Source organism: Elgaria multicarinata, chromosome 3 (genome assembly GCF_023053635.1).
Source record: "Elgaria multicarinata webbii isolate HBS135686 ecotype San Diego chromosome 3, rElgMul1.1.pri, whole genome shotgun sequence".
Taxonomy (NCBI): domain Eukaryota; kingdom Metazoa; phylum Chordata; class Lepidosauria; order Squamata; family Anguidae; genus Elgaria; species Elgaria multicarinata.
The window spans coordinates 103,295,711-103,316,093 of NC_086173.1; the positions used below are offsets into that span (position 1 = coordinate 103,295,711).

The 20,383-nt window shown below is 43.4% G+C and overlaps 1 protein-coding gene across 1 annotated transcript in view; it reads right to left on the reverse strand.

Moving 5' to 3' along the window:
- Positions 1 to 429: 429 nt before the first annotated feature.
- Positions 430 to 20,383, reverse strand: part of PCBP4 (poly(rC) binding protein 4) — a 52,775-nt gene continuing 32,821 nt past the window's right edge. The window contains exons 6-13 of the mRNA XM_063121122.1: positions 19,918 to 20,049; positions 18,959 to 19,087; positions 16,102 to 16,176; positions 14,311 to 14,355; positions 12,926 to 13,001; positions 9,068 to 9,120; positions 5,583 to 5,752; positions 430 to 3,935 (exon numbers count right to left, since the gene is read on the reverse strand). Of these exons, the coding sequence (XP_062977192.1) occupies positions 3,632 to 3,935; positions 5,583 to 5,752; positions 9,068 to 9,120; positions 12,926 to 13,001; positions 14,311 to 14,355; positions 16,102 to 16,176; positions 18,959 to 19,087; positions 19,918 to 20,049 (984 nt within the window). The 3' untranslated portion in view covers positions 430 to 3,631. The remainder of the gene's footprint in view (positions 3,936 to 5,582; positions 5,753 to 9,067; positions 9,121 to 12,925; positions 13,002 to 14,310; positions 14,356 to 16,101; positions 16,177 to 18,958; positions 19,088 to 19,917; positions 20,050 to 20,383) is intronic.

Sequence of the window (20,383 nt, forward strand, 5' to 3'; positions counted from 1 at the left end):
TTGTAATGGTGAGATAATGGCTCCTCCCAACCCTTGGGTGCTTTTTTATGTGTGTTGATGGTGTGGTTCTGATTTACATGATTGAGGAATCAGAACATAAAACCAGTGGGTGGTAGCTATTCTGAATCAATTCAAAAAGTGAATCTGTACATGCTGTAGGGTTGCCTCTGTGTCTCTCCACCCACTCTCTACACAACACACACACTGATGGGTCTTCTGTTCTTTCAAACCTCCATTAGAAAGAAATTGAGTAAGTGCCATTGGGGAGTGCGGAGGAAGCCGGCAATTCTAGCTCCTGTTTATTTTTTTAGGTAAAAACATTGCAAAAGCCTTTTTTCTTTCTTTTATTAAGCCATTCAAATGGCTGGTTTGGGGTTCTGTTGTTTGCTTGATCAAAACATACAACATTCTAATCACGTTACCTCTGAGTTGACAAAGTTTGCTTTTTTATTAAATCAATGATAAGTTACAAAGGAGAAAAAATATAGAATTATATGTACAGCATTTTCAAAGACAAGCCAAAGAGGATCATGGGGTAAGAATAGGGAAGTTCCTTAGAACAGCAAGAAAAGATGGGAGCTTTTGCCAGCAAGTGATGGAGAAGAATTAGAGATTTGTACCAGCCAGGGTACAATGCCAAATGGACAACTGGTTGGGTTGAATTGTAGGAGTAGGAGTTATTTTGGCTCCATCCCTTTCTGGTGCAATCAAAATACCGAGCAACACTGTCTGAAAATTTGACTCATTAGTTATACAAATCTATACTATTTCGTCAGTCCTCGGGCTGCAAGGGGGGCTACTCAATGCCACTAATTCCATTTGTAATGGAGGCAAACCCATTAGTAGAGATGCCACTGCCTCTCACACCGGTATTGCTAAGCCCAATGAACCCTACTCTTTGCCCCATTTTCCAGCCTAGTGGATCTTTTCCTCTGACAGTTTTGATGTAGTAACCCAATTGTATAAGCTCAATGTAAACAGGGCTGTGTGTAACATGTAATTCCCAAAGGAAAAAGCATAGGATGTGCTGCAAAGATAGGTATGAAACTGAGTGAGCTGTGCCTGCTGACCTTTTAGGAGAGGCAGCGGAACAAGATTCCCAGTGACTGTGGTGGGACTTGTCTTGGTGGTTTGCTTCTGCCATGACTAGCGAATCCAGTATAATGGGGGGAGGGGGCAGAGAAAGAAAAATGCATTCTGCAGAATAGGAGACCTGTATAAATTATACCATTATTTGTATAATTTATACAGGTCCTAGAAATGAGCTTTTCATGCCACAGGACCTGGGTTTACTGCATGCAAAATTTTAACTTGTTTTGTTTTGACGCAGACACAGAACTCCGCCCTGGTTATGGTTTGCTTATGGTTTCAACAGGAGGGGAAGGCAAAGGGCAGGTTCAAGGCTGGCTTTTTGTTTGTTTGTTTACCAGTTTTCTCCTGCTTCATTCAACAGCCACATTCCATTCAATGACTTATAAAGATAAGACTTTGCAATGAACGGCTGTTTGACTGAAGAAATACAACATGCCAATTTACATCAGCCAGTAATCTGACCCACTTTGGTGACGGTACACTGATTTGCTAAGAAATTAGCTATGGGGTCCTTGGCTATATGCTATATTTAATTCATTGGGGTGATTACTGAGTGCAGCAATGTGAATTATATGCTATTGGGATGACAGCCTGTGTAGATTACAAGTGTCAGATATACTTGTCAGCAACTTTAATCAGAAGTCATAGAGATGGGAATGTGCTTCAGCTGGAGGTCTCCGGGTGCCACCTCTTCACTTAGATGGAGTTCTTCTAATGATAATGACACAGGGAGAAGGGCTGATAATGGGGAACCTTTTCAGAAAATATGTAGCAGCATTTAGTAAATCACTACATCTGCAGTGGTATATTTACTTACCAGGGAGTTCCCTTCTGGGCAAGGGCCGTAACTCAGTAATGAGCACATGATTTGCAAACAGAAGGTCCCAGGTTCAGTCCCCAGCATCTCCAGGTAAGTCTGGTAAAGACCTCTGCCTTAAACCCCAAAGGGCTTCTGCCAGCCAATGTAGACAATATGGAGCTAGATGAACCAATGGTCTGATGCAGTATAAGGCAGCTTCCTATGTTCATGGGGAGTAAGTCTCATTGAACACAGTGGGACTTACTTCTGAGTAAGCATGCTTAACATTGCACTGTAAGGGATGAGAGCAAAATTAGTAAGCACTTACTGGAGACACCATCCCTTGAGATAAAATTCAAAGATGCTTTATTGGCGTGACAAGTTATTACACGTCCTGCCAAGGGTAGATTTCCTGAGTTATTTGCCATAAAGTAAAACATGGGGGTAAGATGTCACCCACTTATTAGCTGACCAGCTGAGACTGGAAGTTCTAATCCAGGAACAGAGCAGGACTATTTGTGATTAGTCATTGTTCAGTTTTTCAGTGAGGAAAGCCAACTATCCATCCACGTTTGCTGTGCCAGTTCCTGTCACCTAGAGAGGGGCATCTGATCCCTTTCAACCCCTTTTTATTCTAGCAGACTTGTAGGAGGAAGCAAAAGTCCAGGATCCTGTATGATGTTGAGGGTAAGTCTGAAGAGTCCTGAAAAGCTTTCTTTTCATATTCCTATTTAGCTGTAACGAGATACATGGCTGGCTTCATATTAGGAGAAAAGTGCTAGAGAGAGAGAGAGTACCAAAAGTCTTTCCTTCTTGGTATGTTCTGACATATCTACACCCTACATACCTTCCAGTTCTCTATAAATCAGAACGCTTTCTAGTTCTGCCCTTGAAAATGCAATCCAAGGGTGCTCCCAGATGGAGAGCTCCTAGCACTACCAAACGAGAAGGCATTGTGCAGCTATTCTGACTCCCCACCCCACCCCCTTAACGGATTTTCTATGGTAAGAAAAAAAGATGGAAGAAGTGATGGGGGGGAATGGGAGGGCTACGAGCAGATGACAATGTCTGGAGCCCCATAAAATTCCATGAAAAAGGCAGGGTGATGACACAATAAAACGTCGTCTTGAAGCACCCATAGCAGCATACAGCATATTCTCTACTATCATCACCACAGATCTAGCAAGCTCCATCTACTGCCCCAACCGAGATGAGACCTTTCCCAAGACCTCCAGCTCTTTCAGTATACTACAAAAGAATTTGTGGGGCTTTTTTATTTTTCAAATTTTTCTTAAGCAACATGCTTTCCTAAAAAAAAATTAAAAAGTCAGGAAATCAGATAGAGAAAAGCTCTTTCCTGAAGGAGATCAGATAGGTTTATGGAAGGTAAAGAAAAATAACACTTCCAAGTGTGGGATAGAGATTGTTCGACAGAGTTAAAACCGTGAGGCTCAAATGGTCTTGCTCAGTGGAGACATTTCAGCCAGGATCAGCCAGGATCTGCAGAAGAGCCAATTCTCTGGCTGACTCATGGGCAGGCAGCACTGCTCTCAATAGCTGTCTAGATTATACTTCTCCCATCCCCTTACTTCCCTATACATTTGTCTTCTCCCTCACATCTTGCTTAGTCTTCCCCCATGGAGTCTCGCTTTGGAGTGGCCGGATGCTGATGCCATCTAACAAAGCACAGGAGGGTCCCCCAAGGTCCCCCGCCCTTGCCCCACAGCCCACCTTCCCATTTCAGTATGGGGAGAACTTCTGTCTCTCAGCCTTCTTGCTGGCATTGGCTGTGGAGATCTTGGTCGTGTAGGTGGCAAGGCTGCCATTGTGCCCCGCGGCTGAGGAAGGGGGCAGCGTCAAGAAGGGGACGGGTTTCAAGCCGATGAAGTTGGAGAGGGAGATGGCATAGGGAGCACCAAGCAAGGCTGGGGGAGGCGCGGCCACTGCTGTCAGCGTTGGGGCTGGCGAAGGGGTGAGGGGCTGGGAGAAAGTCATGCCGAGGTCAACGGGGGGCGTCTGGGAGGTAGATTTGGCCGTCTCTAAACTGAAGAACAAGAAGGGAGAAAGAGTGAGACCCAGGCATGCACACACATTTACACAGACATATGCAGACATGGGTGGACATATACCCGGATGTATATGCACTGATGTAGGCATGTACAAGCTTGCACAGAGAAAATTGCGCATAGGTGCGGGTGGACATGTGCAGCTTGCATAACACATACATACAGGTATGTATATGGATATGCACACACGGACATGTGTTTGCACTGGCATGCATAATGGTATGTGCAAAAGAACAGGTACACACAAAGACCGGAGCTAATGAACAAGGTGCTCCAATTAATTTCCGCGTCCAGATAATGTCTTCTCCTTCAGCATCCTCTCCCCCAGGACCATGTGCATGCACTTGAGGTTTGAGGAAAAGCTCTACATGACACACACAGAGTTTGTTTACCAAATCAACCTTGAAAGATGGTTATGCCAAGGCCATTATCCCTACCCCACTTATAACGGTTCCTGTGTGCAGAGTCATAGCATTCCGAAGTTTTGAGCCACATACCCTTCATGGCTTTCTTGGGTCATTCACAGATCACTGTGTTTTTCTATGGTAATTTGAACTTCAACCACTCGAGATAATATCCACAGTATTATTTATCTGTTTACTTGTCCCAGGAGGAAACAAAGAGGGGTGGTGATTTGATTCTCCTTCAGCTTAGTTCAGTTTCTTGAACATGTAAACGCATCAAAGGTTGAAATGAATACTGGAGTTATTACGTCAAACCGATAATGCAAACAGGTAAATGCATCCTTCAAAGACAGGCTGTGTGCTTAGAGCTTGTGTTCCCTAGTAGTAGTAATAATCCATGAAATGTGAATGACTGCTATTTCCTGCTACAAACCTTGAAGCATCATAATTGTCAGGTCATAATAATACGTTATGGGCGGTATCCAGTGCTGTCATTCTGCAAACTCAAATAGCACTAGCGGATCTCTTTCCATTGCGCAAGTGCTTGCGCATTATGCTTGCACAACTGCACTTGTGCGCAATCATAACTTTAGTTGGATTCTCCTCTTGCACATAGTTTGCGACATCATTCCCATTAGCATGACATCATTTGTGCTCATGGAATGACAAAGTTAGATACTTCCCAATGATAAATACCCTGCTAAATTCCACTTAAGTGTGGCTATCTCTCAGGAAAGGTGGAATAGTTCTATACTGTGCCTAGCAGTTCTTCCTGAACAGAACTGGGTGTTCCTCCCCCCCTCCCGCCCCCCTGTAGCTTGCAGTTGCAAAGGGAAGTTTAAGGGAAAGCAGCGGCTGGTCAGGATAGAGTCTGCCCAAAATATTGTAGGTAAAGGTACTAGCATGAGAAACTCAAAGGTTCATCTAGGTCAGAGGCAGGCAGAAATTAGTGTGAAAGGCTGATGACCGAGCAATGGGAATGTCACATAACACTATGTTTAGCACTCCAGTTTATTAAGTCAAAGGCAGAGGCTTTGCAAACTAATGATTCACCAACCATAGCAAGGTATCACCACTTGATTTCCCAAGAGCCATCCATCTAAGAACCCCAGAGCTTGGGCAGAGCAGGAAGAAGCCGCACTGATACTTCTACGTTTCTGAACAAGCGCTGGGCTACTCCCATCCCCACTTGACCTCCCCAGCAGTCATCATGGCTCTTACCAGGCTGTGATGAGGTACTGAGCCAAAGTAATGCTGACTGGGGTGCCTGTGATAGTCACATGACGTTCAGCAGAACCCTCTGTCTGATTCCCGATCTTGATATGCGCCCCGGACATCTGCCGGATCTCACTGATCTTGCTGCCCTGGCGGCCAATGATGCAGCCAATCAGCTGGGAAGGAGAAAGGATAGATCAGCCTTTGGAGCGAAATGGCACTGAAAAAAACATCACTACCTAAGCATTAACCTGGACTGAACCAAGTGTTGTTCATTAGGGAACAAATCCCTTCAAATGAGGAAACAGGTGAAGGCCTCAATGCTTGGACGATAGTAGATCTGTTCAGTGCATTGTTACATAATGCTTAATTTTGTGCCAGACTTCATCAAGGCTCAAAGACCCTTGGACCTGAGTGGAGTGCTAAGTGGAGCACTCCACTTAATTCAGCAGTAGTATGGGAGCAATCAGGGGCTTGTCTAGACGAGCATTTCCCCCCGCAGTAGCTTTGGAGTGGCGGTAGGTGATCTACAGGGCCAAAGCCCCAAAGCTCCACTCTAAAAAAGCCGACTTTTTTTAGCTTGGAGTGAGGCGATGACAGCATCTGTCGCTCTTGCTACGGAGCTGAGCTGTTCAAAAAATTAAAGTGGGGGGTTGGATATTCTGCTAGGAAGCACCTCGTTCCTCCCCTGTGTTCCCCCGCATTTAGCTGTAAATGTGACCCTTCACATTTACAGCTTTGAAAAAACAAACAAACTAAACTTAGGCCAATATCTCCTAACCTTGGAAGAGGGGGTGCGGATGCTCCCAGGTGCCCCTGAACTGCCGCATGTGTGCTCAGGTGGGCGGGTGCAGCGGCGACGGTGATGGTGCCTTCAGGAAAGCCCGCAACTGTGCTCCTTCCACTGTAAATGGTCGGAAGGAGTGCCAATGCAGCACCTCGTGCTGCAGACCCGACGTCATCAAGACAAGGGCCATGTCAGTGGTTGTGTCTGTGACCAAGGGTGCATCTTCAACCACAGGGTAGGAGCCTAGGAAGTTGCCTTAAGCCGAGTCAGGCCCTTGGTCCATCTAGCCCAGTATTGTTGACACAGAGTTTGGTAGCGGCTCCCCAGGGTTTCTGGCGGGAGTTCTTCTTGGAGATGCTGGGGATTGAACCTGGGGCTGTGTGGATGCAGAGCATGTGCTGTACGACGGAGCTACAGCCTACAACTAGCCATAGGTAGGTCTAGCCATAAGGGCGAACATTTTTGTTCTAGACATGTCTCTTTTAAAGGAGGCCTGAAAGCAGTTGGGCTGTGGGGGAATAACAGAAGGGGCTGCTGCTAACCATTAGACTGCACTGTGCAAGTATGCTGCCTTTTCTTCCTTGAGGGATTTTCCTCAGTAAGAAAAAAAGATGAAAGAAGTGGTGGGAAAGAATGAAAGAAGATGCTGCCGATGCTGTAAAATCCTGTGAAAGTGGCGGTTCAGGTGTGATCAAAGTCTCTTCTAGAACCGCCCTGAGTCATGTAGTTCAGGGTTTCTACCACACTGTGGCAGGAATCAGCCTCTATCAGTAAAACAGCTGGGTTAGTTTTGTGAGGCTTTTCCTTTAAATGAAATCCTCAGAAATTACGGTTGGCTTTTTTCATGTGGGGCTGGGGAGCAGAAGTAAAGGTCAATGTTGCCCTCTGCCCACTCGTTTCCTGCCTTCTAAGACTTCATAACAGAGTCTGCTGTTATGTAGTGTGCCCAGCAGCATGTGCTGACATCTGCAGAGCAGGCCTGGCACATTGGCATCTGGGCAACCTGTGTGGGTGGCCACAAGGAACTCTGGCGCATTCCTCCCTTATCTTGACATTCACCCTTGCTGGTCCTTTGCTCTAACAAATGTAGAGCAGGGGTAGGCAACCTGGTGCCCCGCTGTTGTTTTGAACTACAAACCCCATACTCCCTGATAATTGGTGTCTAGGGCTCATGGGAGTTGTAGTTAAATTTTTTGGGAGGGAACCAGGTTGCCTATGCCTGATATAGAGAGAGCAAAGGACAGCTCACATGGCAATGGGGAGGGGGGCAGGAGACAGAAATGAACTTTTCCCTGCTGCTGTGGCTGTTGTTTTACTGGCGCTGTTTTCCACCCCATTTTTCTCTATGCCATACATTTTTTTACGGCTTGTTGTCTCCATGTCAGACTACTTTAATTAATTATTAGCAGCCCATGGCCCAGTGAAAACGGTGTGTAGGAGAGAAGAGCATCACATCTGAATTGGAGACAACAGGCCTTGATTCTGTTGCTCTCTGAGGACGAGGACAGACAACGTGGGCCTTTGGTAGGGTGGTCACTTAGGCCAAAAAACAGGACACAGAATGGCATAATATTTGCATATGATATTTTTTGTTTATGCATAGGTACAGATTTAGAAATAATGGCTATATTTTAAATAGAAATACAATGCATCTGACCACGGTGGAGAAGACTATGGCCTGCCTGTTCCATCTGCTGTCCAGGTCCTAACTGTTGATGGGCTACTTCGTAATGTGCTTCCTCCCTTTTTATGGTTCTGTATCTTCAAACAGGCTTTGGACCGGACAGCCCTTCAAATAGAGGCCACCTTCAGATAGAGGACTGTGTTCTATCTATAGGTAGAGGACTGTTCTCTGTAAAACAGAACTCACGGCCACCCTAGGAACACCTTTCCTCCAGGGACCATAGTTCAGGAGAGGGCACATGCTCTGCATGCAGAAGGTCCCAGGTTCAATCTCTGGCACCTCCAGTTTGGCAGGTGGTGCCAAACACCTTCTGCATGAGGGAAGGAGAGCCATTGCAAGCCAAAGCAGGCAGTACTGAGCTAGACGGACAAACAGTCTGACCTGGTATAAGGCAGCTTCCAGTGTCTGAATTTGCAGCACAGAATCTTGGCTTCTGATCCTGACACAGGCAGTGGGCAGAAGTTGCCCCTTTGAAGAGAGCATTCTTGGCTGAGGAGTGGGTGTCTGCATCAAGAAGGGTAGGGTTGTTCTGCTCTTGTTTGAATGGAATCACTCTCTCCATGTGTTTGTGAACATGAGCAGTGGAATGAGAGGAGAAAGGTGCTGACTTTAAGCACAGTAAGCCAGACTTTCCCATTCTGGCACCTTCCAGATGCTGGATCAGAGCAAGGGTCCATCTAGTCCAGCATTCTGTTCACACACGGGCCAACTAGCTGCCCATGGGGAACCCACAAGCAGAACATGACCGCAACAGCACCCTCCTTCCCATGTTCTCCAGCAACTGGTGTTGGGCTACAACTCCTATAACCACCACCACCACCCAGCTAAGAGATTTTATGTCCAACACATCTGGAGACAGTGAGGTTGAGGACTGCTGCAGTATGTCTTCATGCTGGCATGAATCAGGAGGAATTGCACGGATGTAGGTGGGTGCAGTTGCAATAGTGCAAACTGAAGGCTCAATGCAAAACACAAACTAACCAAGCTGAGAGAAGTAAGTCACACCAAAATCTGACTTACATCGTTGGGAACCAGGAACTCCTGAGAGCTATTCTGAGAGTTTGAGTCTAGGCCTGAAGTGGAAGAGAAAGAAAACACAGTGTTACTGGAGCTTTTCTGTTGTTGTCTCCTGGCTGCTTCCTTAGCTGATATTTCATCATCCTGCCCTACAAGGAAAGCTAGAAGGCTACAGAAGAAATGAAATGTCCAGCATCCTAATGATTCTTTCTAGACACTACAGTTAGAAAGAGCTTGGAGGACTCAAAGAGGGTTGGATAGCTTCCTAGCTACTGCAAAGCAATCAACAGCTCTAAGAGGCCTTTGTTTTGAGTCATTTCGCTTAGGTCACATTACAGTGGACTAATTTTAGATAGTCCCAATGGAATTCCAGACAGAATGAGTCCATCCCAGCCTCCTCCAGCCTGATGCACACCCCACCCCACTATCGGCTAGTGCTACTCTTGTAATATAAGAAAGAGTCCTACCCAGATGAGCCACTTTTAGCTCAGTTAAGTCTGCGTTTCCTGCTCATTTTTGTATGGCAACAAAGACCAGGTGTGTGTGCATGGATAGATAGATAGAGTGTGGTGTAGCAGTTTGAATGTTGGACTAGGACTGGCGATGAAGCTCACTGGTGACTTTGGGCCAGTCACTGACTCTCAGCCTAACCTATCTCACAGGGTTGTTGTGAGGTTAAATGGAGAATAAGAGGACCGTATAAGCTGCCTTCAGCTTCAGAAGGATATAAATATAATAATAAATAAAATAAAATAAAATTGTTTTGTGTGTGTGTGTTATATATATAAAAATTGTGAAAGGCTTTAACTGATACATGGGAATATTTTATGGACTCTTTCCTCTCTCTCTGCCTCTGGTGGAAGAAAAAATTGTTCCATCTGAACCCAGTGGGGTTAATATTCCTCTTAGTCATAGAATCATTGCTAAAAATGCTGATTAATAACAGTTTAGGTTTGGACTGCACCTTTATTTTCCTAGTTATCACAAGTTACACTTGCAAGCACTTGAACATGGAGCACAAGCAATGCAAGGGACAAGGCGTAACCTTGCTCAGCTGCATGTCCCAGATGGATCTTCTCACCATTTAGTATAATCCTCACCATTGGTTCTCATAGCAGAGCTATTTAATTATGCTTACGCATTCCAAATCTTTGCAGGACTTCCAAAATACAAGAACAATCATAGAATCATAGAGTTTGCAGGGACACTGGGCGTCATTTAGTCCAACTTCCTGCTCAAGGCAGGATTTGCAAGGCAAGATGTAGTTTCAGCATCCCTGATAGATGGCCTTCCAACTTCCACATATTGCAGTTCCCAAAGTATATGGATGTTTATCCTTTTCTTAGCCAGACTAAAGATATTCAGAGCTGCTTTTATATCACCACGCCTTTGAATGGTAAAGATACTGACTTCAAACCTAATAACTATTTTCCAAGTTTCTGCCATGAAGGTGGTAACTGACCATTCATAAATCCCCCCTATCAGTCTATTAGGAGCAGGAACCTTATTCTTTTCACGTCTCGAGAGCTGGCCTTAACAGTGACCAGAAATAGCCACCGCCTGTTCTGGAAGGTGGGAGCCATTCTAGAAACAGCATAGCTTTCTTCGTGCGCTCACACCTTTGCTGGTGGAGATGATGTAATCTAAGCCCCTGTGTAAAGAACAACAGACTGCAGCTTTGGTGGCAGATGCAAAATGAGAAAAGTGCAAAAAAAGACCAGAGTTTGGGCACTGCAAGCATCTTGGGGTGCTGGCTATCTCTCTAGAAGACCTGATGTGGAAGCAGTGGACTGTGCTGTCTCTTAGAGTGTCTAATCTCCATCTGTACTCAGCCAATAAGCCTCTGGTGACTAACCACAAGCACTGTGCCCCTGGAATTTGTCACAACACACAGAACTGGGGTGCACATAATAAGCAATATGTTTTTAACTGGCTGCCATTATTCAATATATTATCTGTTCTTATTAGATTATTATATTGTTTTTACTATGTTATTTATTTTTATGTTTATTGCTGTATCAATTGGTTAGAGTTTTTATGTTGAATTTTAATTAGCTGCTTTGGAATTATACATGTAAAGGCAGTGTATACATTTAACAAATAAATAAAATAAACATTAAACATCATTCCCCCAATGTAACTATATTATCTAACTGAAGCATGCCAGGGGCGGTGGGGTGGAGGGGAGAAATAGGTCCTTATAAAAATAGAGTAGGAAGATCTGATCACAGATCTCCCAAAATACATCCTGTGGTTTGGCCTTAATATGGGGCATCCAGTATGCCTTCTCTCTTTCTTTCTTTTTTTTCAAATTCTAGGTATATTTACTTTCAAGCAACAGTCTCAGTCTTTCTAAGGTATATAATTTTGAATAATATTGGAAAAAGGAGTTTGTAATATCTTCATTACTTTTTAACAACCTTCTACCCCTCCTTAACCCTGGTATATTTTTTTCAGTCAGTAAGGATGGGTGAAAAAAATCACTGGCTTCACATTTCAATGTGAGATTACTCAAAGGTCACCTCCTGGACCCAAACGCAACTTGTGGTTGAAAATCCAGGCATTTGCATTGCATTTTGCAAATTGAAAAAAAATGTGTTGAACAACATGGGCACATTTGCAAAATGCATTTCTGAAATGTGCACACACATTTAGGCCTTAGCTAGACCTAAGGATTATCCCAGGCAAATGGAGGGGTCATCCCTGCCTGCTCCCGGTATCCCCTGTGTGTTATTTGGATGTACAGGGATGTTCCCGGGATATAGGCCTGGTCTAGCCATGGCCTTAGTCACCACTGGTGCACACACATTTGAAAATGTGTACATTGAAAACCTACACAAAACTACATACAAAATTATGTAGAAAACCTACACAAAATTACATATGAAGAACGGGAGGCTTTCATGGAACTGGGATGGAACAAGAGTAGCAGCTGGGAACTTGAGCACCTGAATCAGTTTTAGCTTAAAAGGTTTGCCCCTCCCTGCTAGTAAGTCAGTACCTCTGCAACTGGTGTAGGCAATCTAGATGCTTTGGTCTTCAACTCCCATCAGCCCCAGCCAACATGGCTAATGGTCAAGGATTATGGGACTTGTTGACCAAAACATCTGGAGGATTTGTTCAATCTATGATGATGATGCCTTGCCTTTGTTCTTATGAGATTTAAGGGAAACAAATTGTCCTCTTGACAAAGGTTTTCAATGTTTTCCCCAAGCAACAGTGTTACTGACATCTGCTGTTACATTTTCTTAGTTAACAATTCTTGAATTGTCTTTTGTAATGAATAAAAATAGAAATACTGTTGACAAGTATTAGGTGTGACTTTCCCCCAACAATTGTAAACATGTGTGAATCCACTTTTTCTCACATAAAAACATACTCACATGCAGACTCTTTTGTTATTTTTGTAATGGGGAGTCCAAGATTCTCAGAAATAATAATGTTCATTCCTTTGCCAGTTAGCACACTCCCAATTTAATCTTATCTCTTTCTAACACTGTACTTTTTAAAAGTTTAGAGGATGAACATCCCTATTGTCACACTCTTAAATGGGAGTAGTGTTCTAGCCTTTCCTTTTTAAAGCTGCAAGCACCAGCAGAGCTAACCCTTCCCCCCATCCCACACATTGCAATACCTCAGCATTTCATTAACAATTTACTGTTTTATTTAGTTGCTTGAAGGTCCTGCATTCTCTACTTCCTGGACTGATTCTTGCACTATTGTCTTTCAGTGGGTACTTGAGGGACTACTGAATAAGGACAGCTGCAGGACATATTCACTGGTCCTCTGCATAAGCAGAGGATTCTGGGAGCTTAAGTGGTTTCACAGATCCTGTTACAGAGCTCTCAGTGGGTTCCTCACCTGCTACAATAGATGGAGTTTGTCCCAAGGAAGAAAATGAGACGGGGTGTCCGGAAAGCTGCTGCAACTTTGTCACCTGCACAAGAGGAAGAAGTTAGATAGAAGACTGAACGCACGAGCTACTTCACCAGGTGCTTCCAGGTGAGGTTTTTATGGCGCCACGGCTCTCCCACGGAATGATAACATCATCTTCCACTCGTAACCTAATGCTTCTTCTGTCTTTTTCTTACCGTCAAGGAAAAAAAGACAGAATTGCTGCACCATATCTTCTCGTAGTTAGCCCCGGGAGCTCTCCATCTGGAAGCACCCACCATCTCCTTGCCCATGCATCTATCTAACCCTAGTTGGCAAGACAGCGACAGCAAGGCATAACTTTTGCACGGCCTAGACTGGAAGGGAGCAAAAGGCTGCCTAAGGTAACATCTGGCAAAGGGGCCTGATCCTTCAGACGCAGCCATGCCTAAGAAACCAAATTCTGTACATAACAAAGCGCAGAAGAAAAGCAAGCTTAAGTACACCTGCTACCAGAATCTACAGAAGTGGCTGCAGAACAAACATCAGTAGAGCAATGATCCCCAAATAGTGACTTGGGGGTCAGATTTCATCCCCCACCCCCTGTCCCCGCCAAGCATGTCTATCTGGCCTCTTGCTGGCTGGAAAAAAAACTTGCTCACTGTCACCACTGTAGGGAAAGGAAACAATGAGGCTATGCATATCAATGTGCATGTCTGTGTTATCCCTCTTGAAAGGCATCCTTTGGCCAGCATTCCTGAGCGACCCCTCCCACAGGGATGGCCTCCCACCATCTGAGTGCATGTATTCCATGCCTAGGAAGCCCTTACTACTAGGGAATGCCAATTTTATTATAGACGCTGGCTATTCTTGTGGGGGGTAGATTGTTCTAGTGTCTGGAGAACGGAGCTGCCTCTAAGAATATAGGAGGTGGCTTTTCCCAAGGGTGAGAGGTTGAAAGTGAGAGGTTGAAATTCAGCAGTACTAAATCAAGCCAGTGAAAGTTTCTGGTGCTATTGCCTGCTACTGTCATGAATTCTGCCACATTCTTTGACAGCCTTCCCCAACCTGGTGTCCTCCAGGTGTTCTGGACTTCAACTCACATCAGCCCCAGCCTGCCTGGCCAATGGTCAGGGATGCTGGGAGTTGTAGTCCAAAACATCTGGAAGGTGGGTGAAGGCTGCCCTACGTTCTTGATAAGATGAGATGGAGAATGGTGAGAGGCAGGGTGGAAAACCCAAAGGGGGCAACCAGGACAAAAAGACACGAGGAAGGTGAAGACCTGGGGAAGCTAGACCTGACTAAATGTAGAAACGCCTGGAAGGGGGAATTCAAAATGGAAGCATTTATTTGGGCTGAAAAGCTTGACTTACCTCTGCTTGAGACATACCACTGTACTGTCCTTGCAAGGAGAACCCCTACAAAAGGGGGAACGATAACAAATAAAAGATATACTTTCAAGGCAGAAGAAAAACTGATGATTGTACTTGTTTATTTTTTATTTATTTATTGTTCCCTGTATTTGTTCCTGAGTTGCATGTGAAATCATTAAGTCCAAGAAGAAAGAAGAACTCAAGAGAGTAGACTTCCTGGTGACTATCATGCTCACTATCCATTTTAAGGCAAGAAAGGACCATGAGAATGAGGGCACAATCTTATGTATGTGTAGACAGAAGAAAAGTCCTATAGCATGGCTGGCTGGGGAATGCTGGGAGTTGTAGGATTTTGTTCGGTCTAAACATGCATAGGATTCTGCCCTGAAGGACTTATCAGGTAGAAGATATAGAAATTCTCCCAGCAGCTCCATCATTATACCAAAACATGTGGAACAAACAAAATGATCTTATTTGAAGAGAAAATCAATTTTGATTTCTTTGTTCTCAACTTTTTCCAAAAGCAAAAAAACCACTTTTTTAAAAAAGCATGGAATGAACAAACAAACAAACAGAAAAACCTTGCAGAATACAAGTCCGGATGTATCTTACCTCTTAAGAATGCAGATCCGACATATCAAGTGAATAAATACAATGAATCACTTTTAGAAGTAGCCAAAACAAATGTTCTTTTCCCAATCAAATGTTAATTGCTTAATGGATGAAGCCACTACTCTTATAATACAAGGGGCATTTCTGTACTGAATTTTCCCCCCTACTATTTTCTTCCACTGACCCAAAATTATGATAGACTGAAATCCAAGTGAGTAAATGTTGCTCTTAATTTAAAATTAAAAACGATATCGCTGCATAGTAAAAGAATCCTTAAAGTACTTCAAAAATGGAGCAGCACATTACAGATTTGTTACTGATTTATAATCCACACGCTGATACCAATAAACTTGTACCAGTCTTTTGTCACTGTGAGGGAGTTGAGTCACCCTTGTTCATTTATACACAACTGCAATTTGATTTGATTTTGCAACTCAACATTTTTCTGCATCAACTCACACATTTTTTAGCCATCTGGTAAATACATTTTAATTTTTAACCAATAGTTAATACTTCTCAGTTGTGCTTGAGTGGTAATATTGATTAAAACTGATTCTGTATGCATCATGGCCAGTGGGATAAAATTTTGCAAGGGTAAACAACTTTAACAAAATGACAGATGTTCTTCTAAGCACATAGCAAAGGATCTGTATTACATGCCCATATCCCTATAAATTGGCTTACTACAGCAGCATGGGTTCTATTTTAGCTCTATAAATATTAATCGATTCAATTTTGGTGAAGAAAGGCAGATTTCTTCCCATGGCTTGTTTGGCTTTCATTTGGCTTGTTCTATTTCAAGAACACTGCCTTGTGCTGTTATTGGCCAATATGTGGGACAAATGCAAGAAAAGTTATACAAATAATAAATTTTAGGCTTCTTACAAAATAATGAACAACACCCTATATTTGTATGAATTTAATTATTGGTAGAGTGTGGATTCTATGGAAATGCCCAGCCACGCAACAAAAAAGATGCAGGAAGGAAAGGCAGAAAGGTACAAGTAATGCCCATGATTTCATTCCAATACTTTCCCGTCTAGTTTGATATTTCATGTGATATGTTCAGGCACTAACTATAAAACCAAAGCATATGAATTCACTCCCTTCTGAACTTTAATAATAATAATAATAATAATAATAATAATAATAATAATGTGAAGTTTATGTGTCCCTTACCTGATTGGCTGAGAGGAGAACCGATCCCAAAGACAGGCTGGGATGGTAGGGAATAGTGGCACCTTTTGGTGGTGACTGAAGGAAATCAAAGGAGAAATCACTGGGCTATGGACAAAATGCCATCCGATCTCGTGTGCATTTCTTTGTGTCATGAAATACACCCCGGCATTGTACCAGACGACTGGGAATATGTTTAACTAACTCTTGTTTGGAAGGATATGAAGAGTAACGCCCAGAGATGCGGACTGTGTAAAGGGTAACAGAAGGATAGGCAACATGACACCCATAGGCCCAAGTCTGCCCTTCAGACACTTTTCTTGCCCCCTGCCGAGGTGCCCTACCTCTCCCACTTTTAAAAATGAAAAGAAATAAAGTTTCTTACTGGGATCACTTCAAAGTATAGTGAGGGCCTCCAGCTGCTCTCCTCTTTTCCCACAAATGCCTCTGGGCCATACGTGGGGCTCAGGAACATTTTTAGGAAATTAATAGCAGGTGGCTGCAGGCTGATGCTTTCATCTGCAACCCATTTGGTGTTGGTCCGGGACAGTTTCTCAAATTGCCAAATGTGTCCCTGGGCCCAAAAAGGTTGTTCAGATGAGAAAGAGAAAGGAAGAAAAGGAGACGTAGATTCCAACGTCGGTGACACAGCTCTAACTTTGACAGGGCTGTCAGGCAGATTGCAGGGAACATTCACACGGCTAAAACTATCACGGGTAGAATTCGTCTTAAGTTTTGCAGGCAATATTCACAAAAGGCTAAATTACATGTGACATGTGAGCAGTCACACAGGGAAAGGATCACAGATCAGAGGTAAAACATATGCTTTGCATGCAGAAGGTCCAAGATTCAATTCCTGGCATCTCCAGGCAAGAGTAGGGCAGATTCCTGTCCAAAACGCTGGAGCCGTTGCCAGTCAGTGTGTAGTCAGTACTGGGCTAGATGGGCCATGGTATGACTCACTATAAGGCTGCTGCTTCTTTTCCTCTTTTTTTCTTTTCTTTCTTTTGTTACTGAGAAGCAGCCAAACACTTCCTAACACTTTCTTCCTAAGGGGGAAAAGATCCAGCAGGAGTGCAGAACCTTGGGCCCGGGAGCCAAACACAGTCCTCCTGGAGTCCCAACACATCCTTCTAGGGGTTCCCAGTTGACCACACCCACTTCTTCTGGCCCCACCCCTGTTTCCCTGACCACCGATTGATAAGTGGCTTCCCAGCTTTTGTGCAGCTTTCCCCCCATTCTATAATGCTGAAATGCTTCTCCTAAGGTTCAGTTAATGGCGGTGAGGAAGTTAAGCTAAAATATTGCCTTTTGCCTTCAGGCCCTGCTTATCACTGAAATATGGCCCTCAAGGACTTCTCCAAAATGGTGTTTGGCCCTCGGGCTGAAAAAGGTTCAACACCCCCTGAGGCAGGGGGCAGGACCCTGCATCGTTTCCCCCTCAGGGTGGGAAAGCAGCTAGAGGGGAGAATACCAAATGGGGGAAATGGCTGCAGGGGAAGAATTAAGCATCCTTCCCACCCTACTGCTGCTCTGATCAGATTCACAACCCTCTGCAGATGCATTTCGGTAAAAAATAAAATGCTAACACATCTCCTGTGTCTTGTGAAGTTCAGCTGTGATGGTATCAAAACATTGTGTTTATGAATACAGCTGCTGACTCCAAGGGGATAAAACGTAACAGGCTGCACAATTTCAAAAGGAGAAAGAAATACAAATCTAACTATTTTAATGATTTCGCACTGCCGAAGAGGGAATATTATGCAATCCAAAGTTTGATAAGTTTCGGTTGTTATCAATAAACGGTGTGTGTGTGTGTGTGTGTGTGTGGGAGAATGGATTAATCCTTCTAAGGGTGCAACCCTGTACATGGTGGCCTGGGAATAAGTCCCATTGAACTCAGTAGGATTTACTTTTGAACTTTCTACCTAGAAGAGAACCCCTGAATTACTTCCCCCCCCCCAATAAACTGTAGAACACATTACAGCCTTCCCCATTCTGGTGTCCTTCACATGTATTGAACTAGAACCCCCATCATCCCCAGCCAGCAGGAGTACTCCCAGTTGGGGAAGACTTGACTAGATCAAGAATTTTTTATTTTAAAAATTGAAATGAGGCTTTAAAGATGTAAATAAATTTGTATTTAAAAAATAATAATCATAGGTTGTATGAAGTAACCCTTTAAAATCAGCTAGTTTAAAATTAAATCTGAATTTAATTGATCTTTCTTTGTGTCTATACATATGTAAAGAAGTCCTTAATTTCACAAGCGCTCTCTAAACAGGTATAAATTATGTAGTGCAAAAGGCATGAGGGTTGCATAACTAAAGATTTTAGATTACCCTCGTAAGTAGCATAAAGATTTTCTTTAGTTACAAACCAATATGTTTTCAATAGTATAATAACCAATTAATGTGCAAGTTTGTACAGGAAATATATGAATTGGAAAATTGGAAGCTTGATTTAAATCAGTGAATTGCTTTGGTTGATTTTCTTGGCTTAAATCAATACTTGGTTTAAACCAGTTCACATAGGGGAAAGCACTGATTTCCTCTGATTTAAAGAAGCGGCTAATGTTATTATGGCTGCGTTCAGACAATACAATAGTCAATAGTGGGTAAATAGTTAACTCCAGGATTGATTATTGAGGGCGGTACTCTAGTATTATGAGTGAGGGAGAAAAAAACATCTCTCTATTCACTTTCTACACACCATACAAACCCCTTGTTGTTCAGTCTAATCTAAACATATATAGAAACATGGCCGTGGCCTAGCACTTCTCTATGATGGTAGGAAGGGTCACACAAAAAGTGTAGAGCATTGTTCCCACCTGAGGAGGTGGAAGGAACAAGAACCATACCTCCAGGATAACGGCACAGATCTGTCGCACACACTGGATGATGGCATCTGGTACTCCAGAGACGGTCACAGCCCTTTCCGTGGAGTTGGGGAGAAGGTCTCCAGCCACCTGGACTTGTGCTCCTGTAGTCTGGAATGAGAACAGGGGCCAGAAACAAACCCTTAGATTTTCTGGACAGTTTGATAAGTTCTGATAAGACGGAGAGCAGCCAGGTCAGAAACACTATCTGCACCAGTTTGATCAGTATAATGAGACTCTTTAAAAGGCTGGTCCTTTTATTCAGGAATGTCCATGCTCCTTCTAATATTATGACTTCCTAAACAGAGATTAATCTATACATGAATAAAAGACTTTATTGGACCTTCTAAAAGAAATGCAAGTGAGAAAAGCTGTCATTTATAGCCAATCTTTTGTTTACTAAGAAGAAAAACTACAGTTGTAACTCAAAGGCAACTTCCTGATATTTTAAAAACATTCGCTCTCGTGGCCCAGGATGAACAACAAGCATGAAAACTAGGAAGAAAATCGGTTAAGGAACAGAAAATAAATATGGACTAAAGTGACGTTCTTGCCCGTGTGGGCAAGATACAGGGCTTTTCTACATGAGGCTGTTAATCTGCTATATGTACTGTCAGTTTTATCTCAGAACTGAGATCCAAGGATTACATGAAGAGCATTTCCTTTCTTGCTTTTCTGCTACATGAACTCTAGGTGGCACTGTGGTATAGTGGAATAGCACAAATACACAAATGGGGAAAGCATTTTCTTTCACTTCCAGGAATAATGCATTTCCCCTGTTGTTTAAAAACAGAAGCAAAACTGGAGGGTCACAACATTGTCTAAAGAACCCAGAAAAAAAACCTTGAGTAAGGAGCACACAATAAATGCCTCATTTAGAAAAACAGAGAGGACTGAAGGAAGAAGTAGAGACAACTATAACTGGTTCCCAAAGTCTTTACCTCTCGAATCTCCTTTATTTTGGCTCCTGCTTTGCCAATGAGCGAGCCACATTGGCTAGCTGGGATGACTAGCCTCAGTGTTACAGGTGGCTTGGAGGTAGTTCCTCCATTGGTAACTCCAGTTCCCAGGTCCTAAAATAAAAGGAATGGGATTAGATTCAAGTTTCATTCAGGATCACTTTTAGGTAGAAATGTGTAGCACTCTGTACTGGAGTTCCCATGCAGTTACTGAGGGTCTGATTCTCCCCACCCTGCACAAATTTTTAAGATCCTATCATTTGATGATGATCAGATTTGGGAACAGAGCAACCAGTCACGAATATCCCATCTTGGAAAAGGCATAACAGCGCCTGGTTATGAAAGAACTGGGCATGTTTAGCCTGGAGAAGAGAAGATTGAGGGGAGACATGATAGCACTCTTCAAATACTTAAAAGGTTGTCACACAGAGGAGGGCCAGGATCTCTT